The sequence below is a fragment of the Lithobates pipiens genome, unplaced genomic scaffold (assembly GCF_037356315.1).
Source record: "Lithobates pipiens isolate NorthernLeopardFrog02 unplaced genomic scaffold, aLitPip1_a1.2 Scaffold_8, whole genome shotgun sequence".
In the NCBI taxonomy this organism is placed as follows: domain Eukaryota; kingdom Metazoa; phylum Chordata; class Amphibia; order Anura; family Ranidae; genus Lithobates; species Lithobates pipiens.
Genome location: NW_027507903.1, coordinates 254045658 through 254072266, shown reverse-complemented (window position 1 = coordinate 254072266; position 26609 = coordinate 254045658). Strand labels below are relative to the sequence as shown.

The following is a 26609-nucleotide window of genomic DNA, read 5'->3' as shown; positions in this document are numbered from 1 at the left end:
GTTTTCCATTGGCAAAGCCCCAGTAGGCCACAGTGCAGCACCTGCAAACTAAGTCTGCCCTTCACCATGCACACTGCTCTCGTTGCAACCCTGCTGCCCTCCTTACCACATCTCCTTTACAAAAATCCCTCCCAAAATGAGGCCTGACCCACATGTTCATCTCCTCACACACTTCTCTTCCTCTGCCCACACCGGTGCTAGAGCCTGGCCCACTCATAACCAGCAAGTGGTGGAAGCTTTTCCATGGATTGCTGCCAGTCCCTCAACATACACACATGCTGTAGTGTGCACCAGTTTTTGGCTCACCTTCTGCTGCTCAGAACCAGGACCTTCACTGCAGCACATCAGGACGCTTACCTGTTCAGGGTGCCCGCAATGTCCTCACCCCAAGCCCTCGGCTCCAGGTGGAGGCGCCAGCATTTTCAGTAAGGGAATCACAGCCTGTTTCCTACTGCACATGCACAAGTCGTGCGCCTAGTGAATGGTTCCTCCTGTCTTCTGGGACCTGTGTGTCTCCCAGAAGACAGCGCGGGGGGGGGGTGCGGACATGGCATAGTTAGTTGCGGATTTTGCCAGAAGTAGGAGCAAATACCTGGATTAGACAGGTATCTGCTCCCCCCTAAAAGGTGCCAAATGTGACACTGGAGCAGGGGAGGAACCGGATCAGCGGAAGTTCCATTTCCTTGGGTGCAGCCAGACTTAGTGGAGGGAGATTTCTGCAGCATATTTGGTAAGTACAGAATCACAGTATATATAAAATGATATGCAAAGTGGTTGGAGGGAAGCTTCAGAATGGCAAAGATGTTTTTATTACAAACTATGTGAGCAGACTGCAGTTCCTCTTTAAGATGCATGTCCAAGAGTCTTTTAAAAATATCAATACTACCTGCTGACACCACCACTTGTGGAAGAGAGTTCCACATTCTTACTGCCCTGTACACACGGTCGGACTTTCCGACGGAAAATGTGCGATCAGATTGTGTTGTCAGAAACTCCGATCATGTGTGGGCTCTATCAGACTTTTTCTGTCGGAATCTCCGACACACAAAGTTTGAGATCTGGATCTAAAATTTTCCAACAACAAAATCCAATCATTTAAATTCCGATCATGTGTAGACAATTCCGACGCCCAAAGTGCCATGCATGCTCATAATAAATTACGAGACGAAAGCTATTGGCTACTAGCCTCTTGTTGTACGTCACCTCGTTCTGAACGATCAGATTTTCCAACAACTTTGTGCCACTGTGTGTACAGGACATTACAAAATCTGTTGGATCTGTTGGATGCAACGTCGTGATTACAGGGCATTACAGTGAAAACCCCCTGCGCAGCTTAAGGTTAAACCGCTTCTCCTCCAATCTCATAGTGTGGCCCTGTGTCCTCTCACACCCCCTGAGATTGAATAGTTTATTTCCTATGCTGAGATCACCACTGATATATTTGTAAATTGCTATCGTATCCCCTCTCAAGCGTCTTTTCTCCAGCTAGAATACATTTAGTGCTTGTAGTCTATCCTAAATGTCTGTGGATAATTTTTTTTACCCATACACTGTATAATTCTTTTCACAGCCAGTTATGAATAGTACATCCAGTGGTTGGTAATCCATTATCCATATACAACTGTACAAAATAAATTCTTCTGAAAGCTATGCTTCAACATACACACCACACATCATACACCATACTTGACACACAACATACCAGTGTATATATTTGCCAGCACACCTCAGATCATCAAATGTCATCTGAAAGTTTTATTGAAGAATGATTACATCACAGTGCACAAAGTGCAATGCATTGGAGCCCCAACAGGATGGATCCTTTTAGTCAGGCATGTGATGACATGCCTGAAGAAGGGTTCGTGCATGACTCAGAAACTTTGCACTTTGTCCTTTGTGGTGTGATCATTCTTCGGTAAAACTTTTGGATGACATTTGATGATCTGTGGTGTGCTGGCAAATATGTACATTGACCTGTGATGTCTCCAGTGCAGCACCCTCTTAGATAGATTGCTAGTCAGTAGGGAAATGTGGTTTTTGGCTGGGTGGTAGTTATCCCAGTTTTTGATTTATATAGTTGTGCACTGGGTTTCTCATTTCACTGTTGTCAGTAGGTGTCACTGGGGCTACTGATTACAGTATGAGGGTTCCCTGCCAGACTGAGTTATAAATATTCAAATTTCCCCCAGCTATCCCAGTAGGAGGATCAAGCCACTGGGGCATGAAGGGGAAAGGTTAAAAAAAATTTTTTTGTGGAAGGCCATGTGCTTGCCCTTTGGCCTCTAGCTAAAGACTGGGGAGCTGCTGTCGGGGTTTTCAATCTGCTGTGCTAGGTCCAGAAGGTTCACTGTGGCCTAGCCTGCCTTTTTGGAGCACAACTCTACATATCTGGCCCAAGAGAGTTACCAGCTGGGAAAGCTGCATCTGTGAATGTTGTGTCACTGGTTCATTTGCTGTTCATTAGAATCCTGGCTGTGGCAGAGCCTACGAGCCCTACCTGTAACTACAGAAACAACCCTGAGGACTTCACCCTTTCAGGATCCTGTCTACTATTACTTTACTAGAAGGCATCTGGAAGCCGAGTCTGGGTGGCTATCCCATGGCCTCATGAGTAAAAGATGGTCTGCAGATCTGGGTGACATCTTTTGCTGTAAGGAGATGAGAACCAATGTAGTGTTATGGGGTACAGAATGCTTAACTACCCCCTAATCTGGCCTTTCCCGACCAGTCTCAGGGGACAGGGTCCGCTATATTCTCAGGACAGTGAAGTTAGTGTTCTCTTATTTAAATCTGCATTTATCCCATGCCTTACATCCCTCCTCAGTTATAAGTTTACACTTTGAAAAAGACTATCCTACTAGACTGGTCACTGAGTCACATTACAAACACATTCCTTACACCACATTCCACATGCATACTACAGACCACCTACCAAACACCAAACATACACTACATCTGATGATGCCGTTGACTAACTGACATCACATAGCTTTTATAATTTTTTGAATTATGCCCAAATCCAGGTTATTTTGGATTCAAACTATACAGCAAGCTGTCCAGAAGTTTTACATGAATTTGAGACTGAAGCTGCGGTCTTCAAAACAATGCACTTGGATCCTGTTGACAATACTTACCTGTATGTAGCCACTGTGAATGAGGTTGGTATTTTCTACTTGCTACAGTGCTATCATGTACATATTCAAATTTTGCATATTACTTCTAAGTTTTTGAGGTAAAAAATGTTACAATTTAAACAGCACAGACTTATTTTAGTTTCAAGAAAATTGCACGACCATTAATCTAACCTTCACACAACACATCTGATACTGTCTCTGTATTTGTAGTGTGTTAGTGTATGTATATATATATATATATATATATATATATATATATATATATATGTATATATATATATATATATATATATATATATATATATATATATATATATATATATATATGTGTATATATATATTTTTTTTTTTTTTTTTTTTTATTAGAAAATAGAAAGTAAATGAACAGAAGAGAAATCCAAATCAAATATTCGGTGTGGCCACCCTTTGCCTTCAAAACTCAATTCTTCAAGCTACACTTGCACACAGTTTTTGTAGGAACTCAGCAGGTAGGTAAGGTAAGGTATGTAATCCCAGACAGACTCAATGTAGGAGTGAAAGACATTTTGTGCTCTACAAACTATTATTACCTTGTCTCTTCCCATAGTTATCTAGTTTATACAACCCTACTAGGCACACTGATATAAAGTTACTTATGAAAACACACACACTGCTGCTAGTAAAACACTATCTTATTTATTTCCCAAGAAGTTAGGAAAGCTAACATAAAGTATTAAAAGGACATTACAATATCACACAGCTTACAATCAGAACATATAATACAAGAATATGAAAGATACTTATCACACGGTCCTCTGTGAGGCTTTGCTGCATCGGCTAGGCTCAGACCAGGAGAGGGCCTTCACCATGAGGTTTAGGCCGGAGCCATCACCCAAAGTAGGCCGAGTCACCACATGGCAGGGTCTTGCAGCAAAAACAGAGAGAGACAGCTCTCTTTGATGAATGCCTTTTTGATAAACACACACCATCCAAACCGCATCCTACTGCCAGTCCCATTTGCTTTGGACCAATCAGTGTTCACATGACAGCCCTCCTAATATTACTGACTGTCCTGCCATACTTGGCTTCTGTGGCCAGTATTGCAGTCGATGTGCCCTGGTCCATCTTCGTCATCAATCTCTTTGAAGCTTCGTGCACACCAGGTGGGCTGAAGATAACTCCTTTGCTATGCAGATTCTGCCACATTCCTCTATACCTTTTAAACATGTGGGACTGCAAATATCAATATGGCTGAGTTCGGTTGTACAAACAGATGTGTAGAACTTTAGATATATAACATTACTTCTTGTTCACTTCCAACAAGGAGCCAACCCATAACTTCCAGGATCCCTTGTTCTTCTTTACACTGAAGCTATTTCTTAAAGTATAAGTCTACCCTAAAACTAAAATCTCTACATCTACAGACATCCATGATCTAACACTAACCTATCTAGCCCTGTAAAGAAATCAGTATACAAACTTTTTTTGAAGCCGATCCAGTCTCCAGCGGCACAAGCTCTGCAGAGGACACAGCCAACAATGGCTGGGAAATGAATGGGAAGTGGGGTCACCAACAGAGTTACTATGGGGCTTTTGTTTTTGGATGTGTCCTCTGCACCTGCCTCCACAGTGAAGCCGCAGCTCAGATCTCAGTGTGGGATTGGGCTGAATCTGATTCAAAAAAGGTATTTATACTGATTTCTTCTTTACAGTGTTAGGTTAGTGTTAGATCCTCTGTGGGGATTTTAGTGTTAGTGTGTACTTATCCTTTAATGACATTGGCTGTATGTTTGTTGTACTTTGTCCTGCTGCCGCACAAAGTTTAAAGAGGGACAAGGAGTCCTGGAAGTGATGGTTTGGCCACCACAGATCCCTGATCTCAACATCATCTGTCTGGGATTTCATGAAAAGTCAGAAGTGCTTGAGGCAACCTACACCCACAGAACAACTGTGGTTAGTTTTCCAAGATGTTTGGAACAACCATACCTGCAGAGTTTCTTCAAAAACTGTGTGCAAGTGTACCTAGAAGAATTGATGCCGTTTTGAAGGCCAAGGGTGGTCACGTCAAATATTGATTTGCTTTGGATTTCTCTTCTGTTCATTTATATTTTAACTGATAAAAATCAACTAGTAACACTTCTATTTCTGAAAGCATTCCTACTTTAAAGAAATGTTTCACACCTGAATGAATATATACTGTAAATATATTAAGTATATAAGTATATAATCTAAGTATAAATAAGTATAAATATATAATTATAAGTATATAAGTATATAATCTGATGGATTTTGTTGTCGGAATGTCTGACCATGTGTACTTAGAGTCACTGTGTGAAATTAGGCATTATATAGATTGCCTAAGCATTCTATAGAACAAATTTCACACATTACTTGTAACATATAAATTGCATAATCTTAACAGTTACAGCAGTAATCACCACAATGGTTACTGCTGTAGTCATCTAATATGCAGAGTGAGAGAGTATAATAAATTTAGTCACACATTGTTAAAAATACAGAAATAGCATAAGAAACAATATAGATGAAAACATTATGTACATTTCCTCTACATATACTACAAGGCTTAATGCACAAAATGTACATTCCACATGCCTAAGATATGGGAACAACTGTTTGAAATGTATTTTGCCCAAAACTGTTATTTTAGGTTTTTGAAGGATAACTGAGAGTTAAATAACCTATCAATCTTTTATATTTCTTCGGGATTCTATTGATAAAATCTCTGCCCTTGAGCTGCTGCTGGCCATTAAGGCCTGATTCAAACCTATGCAGGATGCAGCTTGCATAGTCCAGGTGCATTTAGCATTTTTCAATACACGTTTTTAATCCATTGATGTCTATGAAACCAAAAACCAGAAAAAAGTCCCTTGACCTTTCCATAAAATGCACAGATGTGAACGTGAGCCATAAGAAACCATGTTAAATGGACTGTAGTGTTTTTCTGCTGGGGTTATACCAATACCGATACTAGTATTGGTATCGGTGCATATACCGAGTATTTGTCTGAGTACTCGCTCCCGGAAGTCAGTGGATGGAGAGGGCAGAGAGGAGAGCAAGTCCTGGCAGCAGCGGAAGGTAACCTGACCGGGGCAGGGATGTGGGTCGCAGCCACATGTTCCACCCATCAGAATCGGTGACCCGGGCCATCAGCATCGTTAACAGAAGTGACGGCCCGTGTCTCCATCAGAGATTTAGCAATGCTCATCTTGGTACACCCTGCACTCCGCCTCAGTAAGCCTGCAGTTACAAGGTGGCAGCGGACATCTGGTTACACCCAGCCCATATAGTTCACTAACTATATAGGCTGGGTATAACAAGATGTCTGCTGCTGCCTTCTGACTAGGCTTACTGAGGCCAAGTACAGGGTGTGCCAAGATGGGCATCGCAGGCTCTTGTATACTCTTTATCTTTATACATAATACATTTCATTCCAGGCTGCCAGCAATTGCCAATGCAATCAGTGCTGTATTTCAGTGCCACTGCCTGCCCATCAGTTTCACCCATCATTGCCCATAAGTACCACCCATCATTGCCCATAAGTACCACCCAAAACTGTCACTTGACATAAAAAAAAATATTGGTACTTGTACTTGGTCTTAAAAAAAGTGGTATCGGTGCAACCCTATTTTCTGCAAAACTGAAAATGAACTAAAAATTGCATAGGTGTGAACCAGGCCTTAAGGGGTCCCACTCCCCTTGCTAGATAATTATTAAGGAGAATGCAACAGGAGGTTCTGGAATACGCAAAGGTCCCATGTGGACAGAGCTCAGAATCAGGGCAGAAAGGTTATTTCTGTAAGAATATTCAGGTGATACAGTATAACAAGCCATTGAATTCCAGGTTACACATATTCAAAGAAAATTTGCAGAGGCTTCATGGCAATAAAGACTGTGGGACGTTTCAATCCTGGTCATATAAAATAATAGATCCTTACTAATAAATGTCATAAGCTGTGTCATAAGCTATGTTTTATATGGTACTAATGTTTTTTGTGTGATGCATTTATGTTTAAACTGTATATATGTAGTGTAAGATTGGGGTTCAGGCTCAAACGCTAGGTGCATTCTCCAGTGAGTACACCAGTACAAAACTGTATTTTTGAGGGCCTGGTAGCCTACTTTTATTTAAAAGCACCGAAAAGTTCACAAAGACCCAAAAGTACCCATGCAGGGGGGGTCCCACCATTACTGTATCTTGCACACTCAATACTTTAGCCTCGTGGCTTACATTCTTCCCATACGGCTGATTCAGGCCTTTAGCCTAGGCCTTAGGTCTGCTCCTCAGACCCAAAAGAATTTCCTAGAGTCAAGCTCTCTCCTAGCTCACTCCTGATCAGTGCCTTGCTGCTCTGTCACCAAGTGCATCTGCCTCCTACAGACTTGCATACTCTGGCTGCCCCATGCAGCCTCTGACTCCTCTCAGAGGAATGGGAGTCCACCTGACTTCCATGCACAGACTTCCTGTCTGTTAGGTGGAACACTGAGCTATAGCCAGGTCACAACTAAATAGCCCAGCACACAGCTGTGCAATCAGCGTGCCTTTCCCTCCACAATCTGGCATAAACCAGCAATCTTCCTGGTAGCATAGGGTCCTACTGTCACATATCCTCCCCCTTGTTTCAAACTGGAGGGAGGAACACATGAACCCGTCACTATGAATGGGACACCTCTGTGCCAGCCATTAGCTGCGTAGGCCCATTCCTTTTTCCGGGGAAGTTTCAACCAGCACTTCCCCTTGGCACCTCTGTGCCAACCATCAGCAGCAGAAGTCCTAATCTGCCCAACCTTTTTTCTAAAGGGTCACTCCACCCACATCTTCTTCTGGGTGTGCTTCCACCAGCTCTTCTTCCTAAACTGTGGGCTCCCACTAACCTCTCTATCCCTTCTACCTTCTGGCCATGGGATCCTCCCTTTCTTCTTTTCTCCCATAGACCTACTCTCCCGGGACTGTTGGGGACCCACTTCCATGAAACTTGTCTTATTATGGAGAAATAAAAAAAACGCCATTTTAATAAATGGATTCTACCATATCACCCCTGATCTTTCTAGACCCTTACTACTTTTATTTTGATGATACTTTTGATAATTAATCTTTGGTTTAACTGTATGTGTTGTATGTGTATGTCCACTACTTATTGTGTTTTACATCATATTTCCTTTAGATATTTTATTTGTAGTATACTAAAAATATCACTTATCTGCCTAGATTAAACGGGTGAGAATTGCAAAATGTGAACAATATCAATCCTGCAACGAATGCTTGACTGTAGCTGATCCACACTGCGGGTGGTGCCAATTAAAGAAAAGGTTTGATAATTGAGATTTTTTTAAATAATTTTATGCAGAAAACTTAGAAGTATAACCTAAGTTCTGCTATACCTATGCAGACCTCTCATTTTTTAAAGGAGATATTAGATTTGTACCTGTTTATATTACAATTGCTGCCAACATTTTCTGTCTTTTTCTTTTTTTCCAGGAAAAAAATATTTTTTAGGGCTTGCGTACATGGACTTTTGTTTGCATCAGAACTGTTTTTTTTTTTAAATAATGAAAATGGAAAAGCAGCATGAAGCAGTTTAGGAGGAGGTCAGATGTACCTGTGAAGGAATTCAGAAGTGTTGGAAAGTTCAAACTGATATCAAATATAACCTGAATGCATCTCAATCTATGCAGCATATGACCATCTACCCAAGCCCTTTAGAATACATTGCTCTCAGGGTAAAATAATAGCATGGTAATGTCTACAGAGAACACATTGTGTTTTTGTTTTTTATTGTTCAATTTAACCAGCGTGGTGCAGCGCTTCCTAGATTTCAACCAATATTCCAATCTTTTGTGCATATTACATAAACCACTAATAAACAAATTTTAATATCTTTAACAGTCTTTTAAATGTACATCTTGTGTCAAGTAGGATGTTTCTCTGTGAAAAATCACCAGTGTGTGCTCATTCTTCATCCAACTTTCTGTGTAACCACCACCAGATGTGCTCTCACCTGAAGACCATGACCTCACATAATATGTCGGATCAAAGACAGCTTTTGTCCCTTCAATGGATCAGTTAGTATCTTCTAGGTGTTAATGGAACCCTCCACTGCCACTGTGAATCCTACAGGCTTCCAATATCCCTTTCCTTTCTCCTTGCTTTCCAACCAGTACTTTCCCCTCCAGACATGCCCCATCTCTCCCGTCCCCTCAGCACCACATAGATAAAAATTACTAAAATAGTGCTTTATCCTTAATAAAATGTATTCTGCTATCAAATGTAGAAACACACTCACTTTAGCAAGGTGCTAAATTGCACCAGATAATGGCAGCATATATGTACAAACATAATGATAATGTGCATCGACATTCTCAGTATGTATTACTGCACTTCTGCATTGACCCGAGTGTATTGACGTCATCCAACAAGCCCCATCCCACAGGGACATGTAACTTCTTCAGGGACAATCACATTATAATTTTGCTTGTACATATATGCTGCCATTATCTGGTACCATTTAGTACATTTTCTTCATGTGGTGCTGAGGGGAGGGGAGGTGAGAGTTGGAGAGTGCCTGGAAGGCAGAGTACTGGTTGGAAAGCAAGGACAAAAGAAAGGGATATTGGAAGACCGGAGGATTCCCAGTGGCAGTGGAGGGTTCCATTAACACCTGGAAGATAATAACTGAGCCATTGAAGGGACAAAAGCTGTCTTTGACCCTGCATATTATGTGAGGTCATGGTCTTCAGGTGAGAGCACATCTAGTGGTGGTTGCACAGAAAGTTGGATTAAGTATGAGCACACACTGATGATTACATCATACAAGACACAAGATATATGGTTAAGAGATTGTTAAGGACATATTTTATTTAAGGACAATATTTGTTTATTAGTGGTATATGTAATATAGATATAGACTGAAATCTAGGAAGCCCGGCACCACATTGGTTAAATTTGGCTATCAACACACATATATGGAGTGGGTAAGGTTCAAGCTGCTTTCATTGATTATTTATTTATTCATTTTTATTTTGTAAATAATATTTTTTGTGAACCATAGCAGCTCACAAGGCAGCGATTTTATATTGTTTTTTTATTGTTACATTTCTTGAGTACACAAAGTCCTCCTCTAATCTGAACTTCTTAGTTCTTCTTAGTTGCCAATAAGTTGGTGTCTTGAGAACATTCAAACCTAAGCTTGCTTTTCTGATCTATCAAAATGAGATCGCAGCAGAGCTCCACCCAAAAGGGGAAGCTCCGCTTGTCTGCCTCCTCCCCCCATTCCGTTACCATATTTGGCCCCTTTTTTTGGGGGGGGAGATGGTACCTGGTTTTGGCAGGTACACGCTCGCACTTCTGGCCCAGTTCGTCGTGGTGAACTGAGCCAGAAGTTTGCCCCCCTTCTTCCCCAGCAGCCTTCTGGGACACTTCACAGGCCCCCCTGAAGACTGCAGCTTATTCACAAAGTGCAACACAGAACAGTATTTGTAGTTGCTGGCTTTACATTTGTGGGGGACTGCCTGGAGGTTCTGTTTAAGCACAGCTGTTCTTTATAGTCTATATTAGTGGTGCTCAACTTTAAAGGGTCCAGGGGCTACATTTGTATCCAGAAGTTGAGTCGAAGGCCGCATCTAAACCAACCCCTTTATTATACCATGCCCAGGTTGTACAAAGCTGGCCAAAGGACTTGTGTCAGACGAGGATGCCAAAGTGTGCTCCCTTCTAATACAAATTTTTTTCTGAAATGTTTCTCTTTTACGCTCACTAAAATTATTATGCTTTTGGTACAAAACCTCTTTCTGAATTTGGCACATAAAACAGAAATGCAAATTTAAAAACCTTATAAACAAAAAAATGAGGCAAAAAATATTAGGGGAACAATTGGATAAAGAAGTTCATCAAAACTAAATAGGGCTTAAATAGGATTAATAACATTTTTCACCTATCAGGAGTAGCTTTCTTTTATACATCAGTGCTGAGCAGAACCCAACTGTCAAGCTGGCAGCTTGGCCCAGTAGGTTACACAGGGAGTGAAGGCTTAGTTGCTGCTCAGCAACTGCTGTCAGGTTGTGCCTCCATGAGGGGAGTTCAGTACTTGTTCTATAGATCTGTGAAGTCACTGGTGTTTCTGAGTCTATCCAAGGTCTATCCAAGTTTTTTCCAGTACAGAGCCTAAATGAAGGGGGAGTGGTCGCCCACAAAATAAATTTGATATCTTTTTTATAAACACTTAAAATGTGTTTATGAGTGCCAAGGCTGGTACACAAGTAGTTAATGTTACTTTTTTTTTTTACTTTTCTTATCCTTTTTTTTTTTTACTGTTCTTATCTTTATTGACTATTTTTCTAGTATAGCATTTTTACCAATATAGGTTGACTGATTTAAAGGATTATGGGTAAATTACATTATAAATGAATACAAAAATACCTTTTAAAAACTTTCATGCATTTGGTTTTAATGCATATTATTAGGTGTACCATGAAGGCAGATTGTACATCGTCATCAGCTACTTTATTGGAAAATTGGATTCAGAAGTCAGAGGATTATGGAAAATGTTTGGGAATCCATGTTATTTCTGCGGATAATAGTCAGGTATTTTTTCAATGTCATGCTGCTTATGTTATTTGCTCTCATTTACTATATTTGAGAAGTGTAATAAGGAACCTTTAAAGCCGAACTCTAGGCAGATATAAAACACACAAATTAAATAAATTCTGTAATCATTCATATATCATGTATCTTTTTAAATGCAAGCAGTCAAAGGGGTTGATTTACTAAAATTGGAGAGTGCAAAACCTGGTGTAGCTGTATATGGTAGCCAATCAGCTTCTAACCGCAGCTTGTTCAATTAAGCTTTGGCAAAAAAAAAAATGGATGCTTAGTAGTTTCTATGCAGGGCTGCACAAGATTTGCACTCTTCAGTTTTAGTAAATCAACCCTAAAGTACCTGAACGTGCATAGGGCTGGGGTGTGAAAGGAAGAAGCTTCATAAGAATCAATGGGGATGATTTACTAAAACTCAAGAGTGCAGGATCTGATGCAGCTGTGCATGGTAGCCAATCAGCTTTACTGTCAAAGCTTAATTGAACAAGCTGAAGTTAGATGCTGATGCGTTTTCTGTGCAGAGTTGTACCAGATTTTTGCACTCTCCAGTTTTAGTAAACCAACCCCAATGAGTTTATGTGCTGAAAAGAAGCATGTTAATAGGAAGAGTAATATGCTTCTCCTTATCTATGCTTCTGATTGTCCTTTCAATGTCAAGAAACAGGCCGGAGTGGATCCAGGATGACCTGGGTCACATGATGTTGGCCATCAGACTTAGGACATCAAAGCAAAAAAAAACACGGGGTAGGGGGATCTCAAGATTAAAGGTGAACACTACAGCAAAATCTGGTTTTGTAATTTTGCATTTTCATAAGTTATTTATTATTATAATTTTATTTTTGGCTGAAGTTCTAGGTACAATACATGCATTACATTTGTGGAATTCTACATAATAAAAATTATAATAGGTCAATTTTATTTTATTCTATGTTAAAATTTTACAGGTGTATAAGTGCAGGGGAGCAAAGGAGTATGAATTTTGGCTGTTGAAATTGGTCACAAAGATAGCTTGTGAACCAGAGGCATCGTATAGAGTATTTCTCTCCTTCCATAAAGGGATGCATAAAAATGAATATCAGTAATTTTATATACCTGTATCTATCCACCTTCAGAGTGTCAGTGCCTGGAGTTTAACTATACATTTCTGTAAACTGAAAAATAAATAACTAATGAAGCACAAATATGGACACAGAGATATTCTTATAGAGAAGATGACTAATGAGAATGAGACTAATGAACCTTGCTTTGCTAATTTTGCATTATAATAATATATGTCTTTGCAAGCCTATCAGTTTTTTAGCCTTTTGTTACTAAACTATCAAAAGTGTGCATGTGGCATTGAGGCTAAAATGAATCCTTCATTTCCGAATTTGCTTCTAACTAAAGTTTTATGTTTTTCTGACTCATGCAGATCACAATAAGCCTCAAGAAAAATCCTTCATTACTTGGTAGAAATAGTAGTTGGAGTTGTGAATTTCAAAAGGACACTGGGGAAGTTCTCTGTAACGGAACAGCTGGCCAACCGTCCTTGAACTGCTCCTGTGCATTTATAACTGTCCAGTCATCTGATAGAGGTATACCTTCTATTTATACTGGGCTACAATGTTTTGTTATTTTCAGCCATAATACAAACAGATTTTTTTTATATTTTTTTATTAAAGCATACCATTAAAGTGATTGTAAAGGTAAAAAAAAATAAAAATAACAAACATGTCAATACTCACCTGCTCTGTGCACAGAGCGGCCGCAAACCTCCTCTTCTCGGGTCTCCCCGCCGGAGCTTTTGGCGCCTTCTCTCTGTCCAGTGCCCCCATGGGAAGCACTGGTACATACTCGCTCCCAAGCCCCACTGCTGCGTCCATTGACACATACAGCAAGACTCGGCCTCGCCCCCTGCTCCCACGTCACTGGCTTTGATGGACAGCATTGTCAGCAAATGTCTCCCAGTGCCCCGGAAAAGCCAGCGAGACCCTGAATTGAGGGGAGAGAAGAGCTGCAGACGGGCATGGCACTGGATCCAATGAGGGCTCAGGTAAGTAATGGGGGGGTGAGGGGAGATGCTGATGCCTAAATATTTTTTACCATAATGTAAGGAATGCATTAAGGTACAAAATGTTTAAACTTTAGAATCATTTTAATACATTCTGTAGAATATAACTTGATGAGTTATGTATTCTATTGTTGTTTGGCAAATTTTTTATGTAGTGAGGTTTAAAATGTAAATGTAAAGACCAATGATAATGATGTAAAAATATAATAATGTGAAAAAAAACTTTGCAAATCTTGTCTTAAAGTGGCTCTAAAGGTTGGATTTTTCTAAAATCAAACATGCTGTACTTATCTTCTCTGTGCAATGGTTTTGCACAGAACAACCCCAATCCTCTTCTTTTTGGGTACCCCGCTGGCGGCCCTCGCTTCTAACCCCTATCAAGTGTCCTTAATAGCAAGCCACTTGCTATAGGTGCACTCTAGCAGGTACACTACTGATCCGCGCTCCTGTGAATCGACATTTTCCATTCACACACACAGAGTGGCTTGGACCCTCCCCCCACTCTATCACCATTGGCTCACTGATTGAAAGCAGCAGGAGCCAATAGCTCCCACTTCTTTGTGAGCCAATGAGGAGACAGAGACCTGGGAGAGCAGCTTCTCTTATGTACATCACGGTATCGAGATGGGGCTCAGGTAAGTATGGGGGCGGGGGCTGGGGGTGCAGCTGCTTCCATAAGATTTCTGCCTTTAGTACCACTCATCTGACTACTGCAAAATTAAATTTGATTGGTTTCTACTGTTTACTGCACTGTTTTATAAATATATATGTATACAGTATATTGTGATATGGGGTAATTGAGCTCAGTGGTGGCGAGCATTTCATTTAAAAACAAAGCGTAAAGTTCAAATAAATTTGCCCATACAGGGGGTTTTCTACAGTAAAACTGTCAACAGGAAAATGCAGGGCCACCTGGTTCTCTTGTCAGCAGCACCACTGCTCTTGGCACTGGTCTCTCAGACCTAGCTTTCTGGCTTTCTTGGCTCACTCAGCCTTAATTACAGCACCTTCTCATGCTCCTGAGACTTGCAGAATACCTCCAGTCCCCTGGATTCACTAGGTTCCTCAGCTCTCTCAGTCCTGAAGGCTCACTCAGCTGTCCCAACTCTCCCAGTCTTGTCTCCAGAGTGGATCACCTCTCCTGACTGGAGCTCACACCTATCTCCAAACAAGGGCCTTGAGCTATGGCCAGCTCCTAGCTTATAAGAAACATACACGCCTGTGCTTTCACATAGCCTGTAGGTCTCAAGGATGCCTGGACACAGGATTGAAGGCTTCATCCCACCCAAGACACTTTGAAACCTTACAAGATTACAAAACCCTGAAGAACAATGTTCTGAAGCTTTGCACCCTATGCTAATGTTAATCCCATGCATCTTTTTTCTATATTCACACTGTAGCAGGGCCTAGCATATTCAAATGGTAGCAGGGCCTAGCACTATATGACATAAATATTTATACAGTATACAGTGCTGTGAAAAAGTATTTCCCCCCCTTCCTGATTTTTTATTTGTTTTCATATTTCTCATACCTAAATGATTCAGACCATCAAACAAATTTTAATATTACACAAAGATAACCTGAGTAAATCCAAGATGCAGTTTTTCAATTATTATTTCATTTATCAAGGGAAAAATGCTGTTCAAACCTGCCTGTCCCTGAGAAAAAGTAATTGCCCCCTCCCATGCTGAATCATGAATGAACTGTATGAATTAACCACATTTTTTTGGAAAGCTGAATTAAATTTCACTTTGCACACCCAGGCCTGATTACTGCCAGACCTGATGAATCAAGAAATCACATAAATAGAAGCTGTCTGACAAAGTGAAGCATGCTAACAGATCACAAAAAGCCACATTTCATGCCACAATCTAAAAAACTCAAGAACAGATGTGAAACAAAGTAATGTTCATGTATCAGTCTAGGAAGGGGTTCAAAGCCATTTCTAAGGCTTTCGAACTCCAGTGAATCACGGGGAGAGCCATTATCCACAAATAGAGATAACTTGGAACAGTGGTGAAGCTTCCCAGGAGTGGCCGGCCTACAAATATTACTCCAAGAGCATGACGATAACTCATCCAGGAGGTGATAAAAGAACACAGAACAACATCTAAAGAACTGCAGGCCTCACTTGCCTCAGGTAAGATCAGTGTTCATGATTCAACAATAAGAAAGATGGCATCCATGGGAGAGTTCCAAGGCCAAAGCCACTGCTCACCTAAAAGAACACAAAGGCTCATCTCCCATTTCCCAAAAAACATCTTGATTATCCCCAAGACTTTTAGGCAAATATTCTGTGAACTGATGAGACAAAAATTAAACGTTTTGGAAGGTGTGCGTCCCGTTACATCTGGCATAAAACTAATACAGCATTTCATAACAAGAACATCATACCAACACTTAGACATGGTGGTGGTAGTGTGATGTTCTGGGGCTGATTTGCATCTTCAAGACCTGGATGACTTACCATAATTGATGGAACCATGAATTCTGAGGTCTACCAGAAAATCCTAAAGGAGAATGGCATCAGTTTGTGACCTCAAGCTCAAGTGCACTTGGGTTATGCAGCAGGACAATGATCCATAACGCAACAGCAAGTCCACCCCCAAATGGTTCAAACAAAGCAAAATTTAGGTTTTGGAGTGGCCTAGTCAAAGCCCAGACTTAAATCCAATTGAGATGCTGTATCATGACCTTACACAGGCATCCCCTGCTTAAAAACCCTCCAATGTGACCGAATTAAAACAATTCTGCAATGAGGAGTGGGCCAAAATTGTTCTACAGCAATGTGAAAGACTCATTGCCAGTTATGGCAAATGCTTGATTGCAGTTGTTGCCGCCAAGGGTGGCACAACCAGTTATTATGTTTAGGGGAGCAATTACTTTTTCACATAAAGCCAGGCAGGTTTGGTCACCTTTTTTGCCTTAATAAATAAAACGATCATTTAAAAACTGCATTTTGTATTTACTCAGGTCATCTTTGTGTAATAATAAAATATTTGATGATCTGAGTCATTAAAGTGTGACAAATAAAATCAGGAGGCAAATACTTTTTCACAGCATTGTGTGTGTGTATATATGTATGTATGTATATATATATATATGTATGTATGTATGTATGTGTGTGTATATATATATATATATATATATATATATGTATGTATGTATGTGTGTATACATATATATATATATATATATATATATATATATATATATATATATATATATATATATATATATATATAAATAATACAGTAAGTTTCATTCTGGTCTGCAGCCTCAGTTGTTCTCTATTCTTGGCACTGTGCCAATAATCTGCTACTAGAAGCTGATCTCCTCACAGCCTCAAGATTTACTGCTGCTCAGGGACTCTGGGCCTCAACAAAATGGCAGCCTTCGGCAAGAAGAAACAGGTGCAATGCTGGAGGCAATTTAAAGTGTACACTATATATTGGTAGCATAATTAATAATGTGGAATATATGTTCCTTGCTGAACATTATTTTTTATCAAGTTTTTATGGGTAATGTTCTGCTTTATTCATGTAAAAATATGTCAATTATAATAAAATAGATTTAGAATGTGTACAAATTTACAAATATGTACATATAATATTTTTGCATAGTAACATGAAAAATAAAATTTAACCACTTGACAGCGGCTTAACTAGGAATATACGTCATTACTTTGATGTTAAATACCTGGGTTTCGGCAGCAGCTAGATGCCATAACCCCAGTACCTTCTTTTCCCTCAGGCAGCCGGCTTTTCGATAAAAGTGATCTCCACAGTGGATTTGCCACAAGATCACTTTTAGAAGTGGTGGGAGGGGTACACCCCCCTCCAGCCACTTCCTGGTTGTTACTGGGCTAACGTTACCGATCACTGAGCCCGGGAACCATCCTGCGTCTTCAGTGTTTTATAATAGGGATCAGTGATGGCAAGTTGGCCACCACTCATCTCCACGCCCTTGGAGGACCAGAGCAATGGCAACGTCACTTTCAGTTCTCGGGCCATGTAAACATTTTTTTTCCTTAACCTCCCTGGAGGTATGATTCAGTCTGGTTTTAGGTGCTGAAAGCGGTACAATTATTTTGCATGGAAATTTAGCGTTTTATATTGTAGTCCTGTAATTCTTAGGAATAACTCTCTTAAATCTGTTCAAACCAGAGTCTAGTAGACATCACGGGTATGATAAGAAAAATTGAATATGACCTTTAATAGTAGGTAGCAGAAATAAAAATATAGGAATTTGTACCATCATCCAGAAATCAAATAGTATAAAGATTGGTAGCCTGATCCCCAACCAGGTTACCAGAAAATGGAGGCAGTTTGGACTATTACGGTACAATAAAAACAGTACAATGAATAATGTAACAACATTATAATTATAAGGCCGCGTACACACGGGCGGACTGTTCGCCCAACTTTGTCCGCTGAACAGTGTTTGGGCGGACAGTCCGCTCGTGTGTGGGCTTTCAGCGGACAGTTTCAGCGGACAGTTGGACGGACAAGGTTTTTCGGAATTTCCGAAAAACTGTCCGCTGAAACCTTGTTTCAGCGAACAGCCCGCTCGTGTGTAGGCTTGTTCGTCAAACAAAGTTGCGCGCATGCTCAGAAAGGATTTTCACGCCGAAAGCTATAATGCAGTGTATAGGACGTCGTATTTTTCGTCCCGTCGTACGTGCTGTTCACGTCATCGCGCACGGTTTCAGCAAACTGTTCGTTCGTCGTGTGTGGGCATGTCCGTCCATGCTAATTTTGAGCGGACTGTTTGCTGAAACTGTTGGACGGACAAAGTTGGGCGAACAGTCCGCACGTGTGTACGCGGCCTTAAAGATACAGATGATTTTATTGATGCCGAAAAACAAATCATCATTTACATATTAAAAGCAATACACTTATATCATCAGTGAATAGTCACAATAAAACTGTTGATCACAGATATCAGTTTCCTTGACTAGTTTCGTGGACTTTTACCGCTTCATCGGGAGGTTTATCTGTGATTAGATCAAAAAGTTGAAAAAATAAAATGTTACCATGCAGCATCATAATTGAGAGGATCTGTCGAAAGGGTAAAGACGGGAAAAGAGCGACACAGCTTACCCATGCTCCAGCAGGCTTCAAGCTCATAGTGCTACCACCTGATAGATAGTCCCCTGCGGCAACTTGGGAAAGCTATATAGTGTGATGATTGGGGTCTAGATAGATAAAATAAAATGAAATAAAATAAAATAAAATAAATCAGTATACTATCAGCTTATCAGGGTAAGATAAGTGAAGTGAGTGGGTGTGAATGTAGAAACCGCATAAGTGAGACTAATGAGAAGGAGGGAACAGTTGCACTTGTGTACTGAAATGTGTGAAAACAGTGATGGTAGAGAAGTGAAAATTAGTTAAATTTAAAATGAGGAAGCGGTAAAGTGATGGAACAAAGTAAGGAAGAAATGAAGTGGTCACTATGTGATGAAAGTGTGGGGTTAGAAGGGGAGCATAGAGATGGGGGGAAAAAAGAGAAAAAAAGGAAACATGAGGCAGGAGAAAGGGAAGATGGGGAAAGAGGAGGTGAAAGGAAGAGAGGACGAACCCATTAGAAAAGAGAGAGAACAAATGAGGAAAGGGAAAGAGGAAGGGAAAGGGAAGGTGGGAGAGGGACGTGTGGAAAAAGAGGAAAGGAAAAAAGGAGGAGGGGAGGGGGGGGACAGTGGAGACGAGGGTAAAAACAAAAGTGCACAAAAAGGAATGAGTGAAGCAAGTGTGGAATAAAGTGAAATTAAGTGAATAAGGAGAAGCAGGGTATACCTGAAGTTGTGGTTAATGAAAATAAAAGGATCCCGGGAGGGGCAAACCCACTAGGGGAGATGATGCCGGTGTGTGACCTCAGTGTATAGCTATAAAGACCCCATCTCTATCCTCCCCTTCTAACCCCACACTTTCATCACATAGTGACCACTTCATTTCTTCCTTACTTTGTTCCATCACTTTACCGCTTCCTCATTTTAAATTTCACAAATTTTCACTTCTCTACCATCACTGTTCCTCCTTTTTCACACATTTCAGTACACAAGCGCAACTGTTCCCTCCTTCTCATTAGTCTCACTTATGCGGTTTCTACATTCACACCCACTCATTTCACTTATCTTACCCTGATAAGCTGATAGTATACTGATTTATTTTATTTTATTTTATTTCATTTTATTTTATCTATCTAGACCCCAATCATCACACTATATAGCTTCCCCGAGTTGCCGCAGGGGACTATCTATCAGGTGGTAGCACTATGAGCTTGAAGCCTGCTGGAGCATGCAGTATTTATAATATAAAAGTACATGCAGGGCACTGCACAGACCACTAGGGACAAAGGGGGTGTGTAATTTTTTTATACAGTACTGTAATCTGTAAGATTACAGTGCTGTGTGTGTTTTGTGTCTTTTTACTTTTTTGAATTTGCCGCCGTTCTCCGCTCCCGTGTGCCGTAACGTCGCAGGGAACGGAGCTCAGTGGCATTCGGCACTGTGAATCGAGCGGAGGACAGCTCGATCACACAGCGCGGAGGACATCGCTGGATCCAGGGGACAAGGTAAGTAACTTCTCCCTGTGTCCTCCCTGCATCCAGCGATGCGATCCCGAGTCTGGCTCGGGGTTACCGCTCCTGTTAGTAAAATCCCAACCCGAGTCAGACTCGGGATTACCGCCAGGGAGGTTAAAGCAAAAGTTAAAAACATATTTTTATTTGACCTTTTGCTTTCAAAGGTTTCAAAGGTTCAATTTTTTTCAAGGGACAGTGTAAAATTTAAAAAAAAGTAATAAAATAAATAAAAATAAAATTTTTTAAAGCACCGCCCATCCCCACGTGCTTGTGTGCAGTAGTGAATGCATACTTAAGTCACGCCCACATATGTAAACAGTGTTTGCACCACCACACATGTGAGGTATCACCACAAACGTCTGAGCGAAAACAATAATTCTAGAGGGACTTTGTTCCAAATCAGGGACGTATGGGAATATCATTTGGCCGTATGATCTGGCTGTTTCAGTTTTATCCTTCAGAGTGGAAGTGGGACTGTGGGATAAGTCTGTTGTTTCCACAGACTTGGTTTACAGAGGGACTTGTCCCTTTAAATCAGGGAAAGTTGGGAGCATTGTATACGGCTTCTATAGGGCCTGGAGTTGGAATGGAGCCCCATTAGGATGGCTGTCAAGACAAATTAAATATAGAAAATCTGTGTACATGTGAATATAACACATATCCATTACTGTAATATTAAAAGTGGGAGAAGTTGCTGTTGAGAACGATCCTATACCTCCTGTGACATTTCTAATCAAGAAAAGCTAACGTTAGACGTACAGGAGCAGTCTTTAGAACTGTTGCCCCTAGCAAGGCTGTGCCATAAGGAAAATATATTTAGCTTTCTTAGTAGTAGCAATGTAGATTGTTTGCCCTCAGAGCTTCTGGTCAACCTGACCAGCACTGAAATTAATCCTGTATGCCCAAATCAGTCTCCCTTATGCCGCGTACACACGATCAAACAATCCGGTGGAAAAGTCAGGCAAACTCAAGTCCGCCAAACAATCCCCCCGTGTGTAGCCTCCGGCATACTTTTTTGACCCGAAGGTACGGCGGACTTAGAATGCCGTGTTGCACTCCAATCTTCCCGCCGGACTCGCATTTTGGCGGACAATCCGACCGTGTGTATGCCAGTCCGCCGTACTTTTGAAATGAGCGGACTTTTCCCACCCGGAGAAAAGTCCGCTCATTTCGAGCGGGTCTCCAGGTAGGTGGGGCCCGCGAAGGAGACGCCGCCGGCCCCGCTGCCTGGTATGGACTTAAAGGGGAACCCCAACGCCGAAAAAAATCGGCGTGGGGGTCCCCCCCAAGTCCACAACAGACCCTTGTCCGAGCACGCTACCCGGCTGGCCAGGAAAGGGGGGCGAGCGAGCGCCCCCCTCCTGAGCCGTACCAGGCCACGTGCCCTCAACATGGGGGGTGCCTTGGGGAAGGGGGGGGCCGCGCGGCCTCCCCACCCCAAAGCACCTTGTCCCCATGTTGATGAGGACAAGGGCCTCTTCCCGACAACCCTGGCCGTTGGTTGTCAGGGTCTGCGGGCGGGGGGCTTATCGGAATCCGGGGGCCCCCTTTAATAAGGGGGCCCCCGGATACCGGCCCCCCGCCCTATGTGAATGAGTATGGGGTACAATGTACCCCTACCCATTCACCTGTAAAATAAAAAAACACAACACACGAGATAAAATACTTTATTGCACAGCTCCGGGGGTCTTCCGTCTTCGGGGGTCTTCTCGCCGGACTCCTCCGCTATCTTCTTGTAGCTCTTTTGCTAGCAGAGGAGTCCGGCTTTCTTCCTCGCCGCCGGCCTCTTCTTCCGACTTCGGGGGTCTTGTCCCCCTCTTCGGTTCTTCTGCCGGGCCACCGCGCCTTCTTATAGCTCTTTTACAGGCGGTGGCCCGGTCTTCTGTCGCCGCCGCCGCCTTCCTTTCTTCTTCTTCTTCTTCTTCTCCAGGAGATGTTGACTCGACGATCTCAGCCGCAATGCCAGGGACGCGCTGCGCTGCCACTTATATAGGGACAAGGGGCGGTGTCACATGGCTTTATGTCACATGGGTTGGTGTCACATGGTGGCCCCGCCCCCTTACGATGTCACAGTCCCGGAGGATGCTGGGAATGTCGCCATGTGACATCAACCCATGTGACCAACCCATGTGACATAAAGCCATGTGACACCGCCCCTTGTCCCTATATAAGTGGCAGAGCAGCGAGTCCCTGGCATTGCGGCCGGAGAGACCGTCGAGTCAACATCTCCTGGAGAAGAAGAAGAAGAAGAAGAAGAACGGAAGGCGGCGGCGGCGGCGACAGAAGACCGGGCCACCGCCTGTAAAAGAGCTATAAGAAGGCGCGGTGGCCCGGCAGAAGAACCTAAGAGGGGGACAAGACCCCCGAAGTCGGAAGAAGAGGCCGGCGGCGAGGAAGAAAGCCGGACTCCTCCGCTAGCAAAAGAGCTACAAGAAGATAGCGGAGGAGTCCGGCGAGAAGACCCCCGAAGACGGAAGACCCCCGGAGCTGTGCAATAAAGTATTTTATCTCGTGTGTTGTGTTTTTTTTGTACTTTTATTTTACAGGTAAATGGGTAGGGGTACATTGTACCCCATACTCATTCACATAGGGCAGGGGGCCGGAAACCCGGGGGCCCCCTTATTAAAGGGGGCTCCCGGATTCCGATAAGCCCCCCGCCCGCAGACCCCGACAACCAACGGCCAGGGTTGTCGGGAAGAGACCCTTGTCCTCATCAACATGGGGACAAGGTGCTTTGGGGTGGGGGGGCCGCGCAGCCCCCCCTTCCCCCAAGGCACCCCCCATGTTGAGGGCACGCGGCCTGGTACGGCTCAGGAGGGGGGGCGCTCGCTCGCCCCTCCTTTCCTGGCCGGCCGGGTAGCTTGCTCGGACAAGGGTATGTTGTGGACTTGGGGGGACCCCCACGCCGATTTTTTTTCGGCGTTGGGGTTCCCCTTTAAGTCCATACCAGGCGGCAGGGCCAGCGACGTCTCCTTCGCGGGCCCCGCCTACCTGGAGACGCGCTCAAAATGAGCGGACTTTCCTCCGCGTGTGTGGGCGAGTCCGTTCATTTCAAAAGTAGGGCGGATAGTACGGCGGACTTAGTACGCCGTATTAGTCCGCTGAAAAAGTGCCGTGTGTGGGCAAGTAGCCCGTTCGGAAAGTCCGATGGACAGTCTGGCGGGAAGTCCGCCAGACTAAGTACGTCGGACATACCGCTACGTGTGTACGCGGCTTTAGGCTGTAAAAATCCCAGACTGTCTCCTTGGCTGGTGTTATGCTCCTGCTTTGAGGCCAGCCATTAATAAAAAAGACTTTGGGTGGTCATCATCACTCAGTTTTTCAGCCACAAAAAGATGGAAAAAAAATGCAGTGACAAAGGCAGTAATCTGTACTGCAGTGGCACTGTATATATATTAAAAAAAAACCTTAATGTGTGAGTATGCGCACTCTGAAAGCACAGTGATAAGTGGCATGGGCTCTGACCAACCCTTCAAGTAGGATGGGTGACCAAGCAAGACAACAGGCCAGGGTCAATGAGGAGGCAAAATGGTGAGGCTGCCATGAACACTTTAGGAGGATTGCAAAATATGTTGGATCTGCAATCTATGGAGGCTAACAGTGATTTACTGTAAGTAACTTTGCTAATTATTTCCAGGGCTTACCATGGTACACTATAAAGAACTTACAGTGTCACAGAGAGGCAGAAAAAGTGCCCAGAACAAAAAAAAAAAAGACAGGCAATTTGTAAAAAAAAGCATTTTATTTATTACTTTATTTTGCCTTTCAGATGTACTGACTGCTAAAGCAGCAAGCGGACATCTAGAGATGTTAGAACATTTCCAGTTTAATAACTGCTCTCAGTATTCGCAGTCCAGGTAAATATTTGAATTCCTGACTACTTGCTTTTCTTCACATATTGTTATTGTAGTACATATTGGGACTAATTTTACCGCTTTGTAGCTTAGTCACACTACCTTTTTTCTTGTTCTTTTTTTTTTTTTTGTTCGCTATACTTTGCTGGATACATTACTTTAAGTATAATAGGACCTTAGCGTAATTTGGTCATGGTTACCATGGCAACATCTAATGCTATACTAAGTACCAGTAAAATTATTTGAATGCTTTGCCATAATAGCTGCCTTCACCTCCATCTGGACAATTGGTTATTAAATTATTTTATAAATATACATAAGGACATCGCTACTGGTTTACTGTCACTTAAGAAGGTAAGGGATGCTCTTAACCAGCTACAACCTATTTTCAGCTCTTTAGGGCCGCTTCACACCAGAATGTGCAAAAAGTACAACGGGCACGACTTTTAAAAACACGGTGCACCAAACCACATAGTACTGCAGCAGGCTGTGGTAGCTGTAATGCCTGTTTGTTAGATGCGTTTGGGGTGCTATTAACAATTAATAGCACCTGCACATGTGTAAAAAGGCAGTGCATTCCCATGTGATGCGGGATATGCAGAAAAGTGTTTCCCAGACTGCAGTTTGTGTATACTAGCCCTAAATTTAGGCAGAAACTGGAAATTTAAAGTACATGTAAACACTAACTGAATGACATTTTGTTTGCTAAACCATTGTTTTGGTATACATAATTAGCAGGCTTTTGTTTTTTATCATAAAATACAGTTTTTGCGTTTTGTCATGCTTTGTTGCATATCAAGACTGCCAATCTCCTGCATCCTCTCTGCAGCCACTTCCTGTTTATATGCATAGAATCTAGTAACTGCTGATGTTATTTCTCAGGATGGGTTTTCTGAACACAGCAGACCATGCCTGTGCTTTTATGCCGTGTGCACACGACCAGACTTTTCGACAGCAAAGGTCCGATGGAACGAATCCGCCGGACAATTCAATCGTGTGTGGGCTTCATCGGACCTTTGCTGTCTAAAAATCAGACGGACTTTAGATTTAGAACATGTTTCCAATCTTTCAGACGGACTTGAGTCTGGTTGAAAAATCAGTTTGTCTGTATGCTAGAGCGACGAACGAAAACTGACACTAGGGCAGCTATTGGCTACTAGCTATGAACTTCCTTATTCTAGTCTGGTCGTACGTCATCACGTTGGAATCCATCAGACTTTGGTGTGATTGTGTGTGGCCAAGTCCGTTCGTTCGGAAAGTCCATCGGAACGCTGCTGAAAAGTCAGTCGGGAAGACCGTCGGACCTAGTCTGCCGGAAAGTCCGGTCATGTGTACATGGCATGCGAGCATGTGATGAGGTGACAATGCAAGAGAACAATTTGAAGAGAGGGACAGAGCATTGTCACCCTATAACAGAAAGGGGCATCCATGGCAGGATCACCAGGTACTGATTTAACAAAAGTTATATATTTCAAGTTGAACTCTGGGCATAACAACTTTCTTTTAAATAAATTCTTCAATAGTAATAAATGATATAAATCCACTTTGTGTGCACCAACTGCCTTTGTAAACCCAGTTATTACTTTGTAAAGTAGCAATGGCATCATCACTGTACTGCACATAGGTTATGCAGAGAGCAAAGCTGTGGGAGGGACCCAGGAGGTCCACCTACTACAGGCTGCCTGCAGAAAATGACAGGAGGGGGCAGACACAATACCAGTCACCCTGCACCAACATTCACACTGGATAAGTAAGAATTACATATTTACATATTTCCTCCCTCTTATTATTTATAATTAGTCTGCAAGGTACTAGAAAAGGCTGTTGAAGAATGGAAGTCAGCTATTGGTAAATGTATACTTTTGTTAGGACAATAATGAAACATTTTCCTGTTGCAGTTGCTTGGAGTGTATATCAAATGGATGTCTGTATTGCATTGGGGAATCTAAATGCAGATCTCCCATGACTCCATGTGCTGTTAAAGCAGATGAGGTAAATATAATGACTGTTATGTACATGTCTTGTGTATATCATTGTGGTAGCAGTGGGTTAAATGGGGGTGCTTTAACCCTTTCAACTTGTGAATAAATTTCCGTAATTGCTATAGCAATTTGTTTACATTTTCCCCTCATTTTTTTATCCCTAGTATGGATAGAGAAAGAAGTCCCCTCAGAAAAATTGGGACATTTTAGGCTCAAGGAATGTGCAAAGGTCAGGAATAATAGTATTAAATATATTGTATTTATTAGTATCAAAAAAGTATTTCAAGCAAATTAACAGTGTAAAACATACATACATATGTGGTCTGTGTCCCACAAGGCAAAAAAAAAACAAAAAAAAAAAAACTAAATGTGAATACAAATGTTGTATGTAAACCAATCGCCAGGTTTTTGGTT

General features: G+C 42.1%; 1 protein-coding gene across 1 annotated transcript in view; it reads left to right on the top strand.

Annotated features, from left to right (window-relative positions):
- Positions 1 to 26609, top strand: part of PLXNC1 (plexin C1) — a 160330-nt gene that overhangs the window by 11697 nt on the left and 122024 nt on the right. The window contains exons 3-8 of the mRNA XM_077470617.1: positions 3024 to 3158; positions 8341 to 8441; positions 11592 to 11712; positions 13136 to 13298; positions 24129 to 24216; positions 26112 to 26205. Coding sequence (XP_077326743.1) covers positions 3024 to 3158; positions 8341 to 8441; positions 11592 to 11712; positions 13136 to 13298; positions 24129 to 24216; positions 26112 to 26205 — 702 coding nt within the window. The remainder of the gene's footprint in view (positions 1 to 3023; positions 3159 to 8340; positions 8442 to 11591; positions 11713 to 13135; positions 13299 to 24128; positions 24217 to 26111; positions 26206 to 26609) is intronic.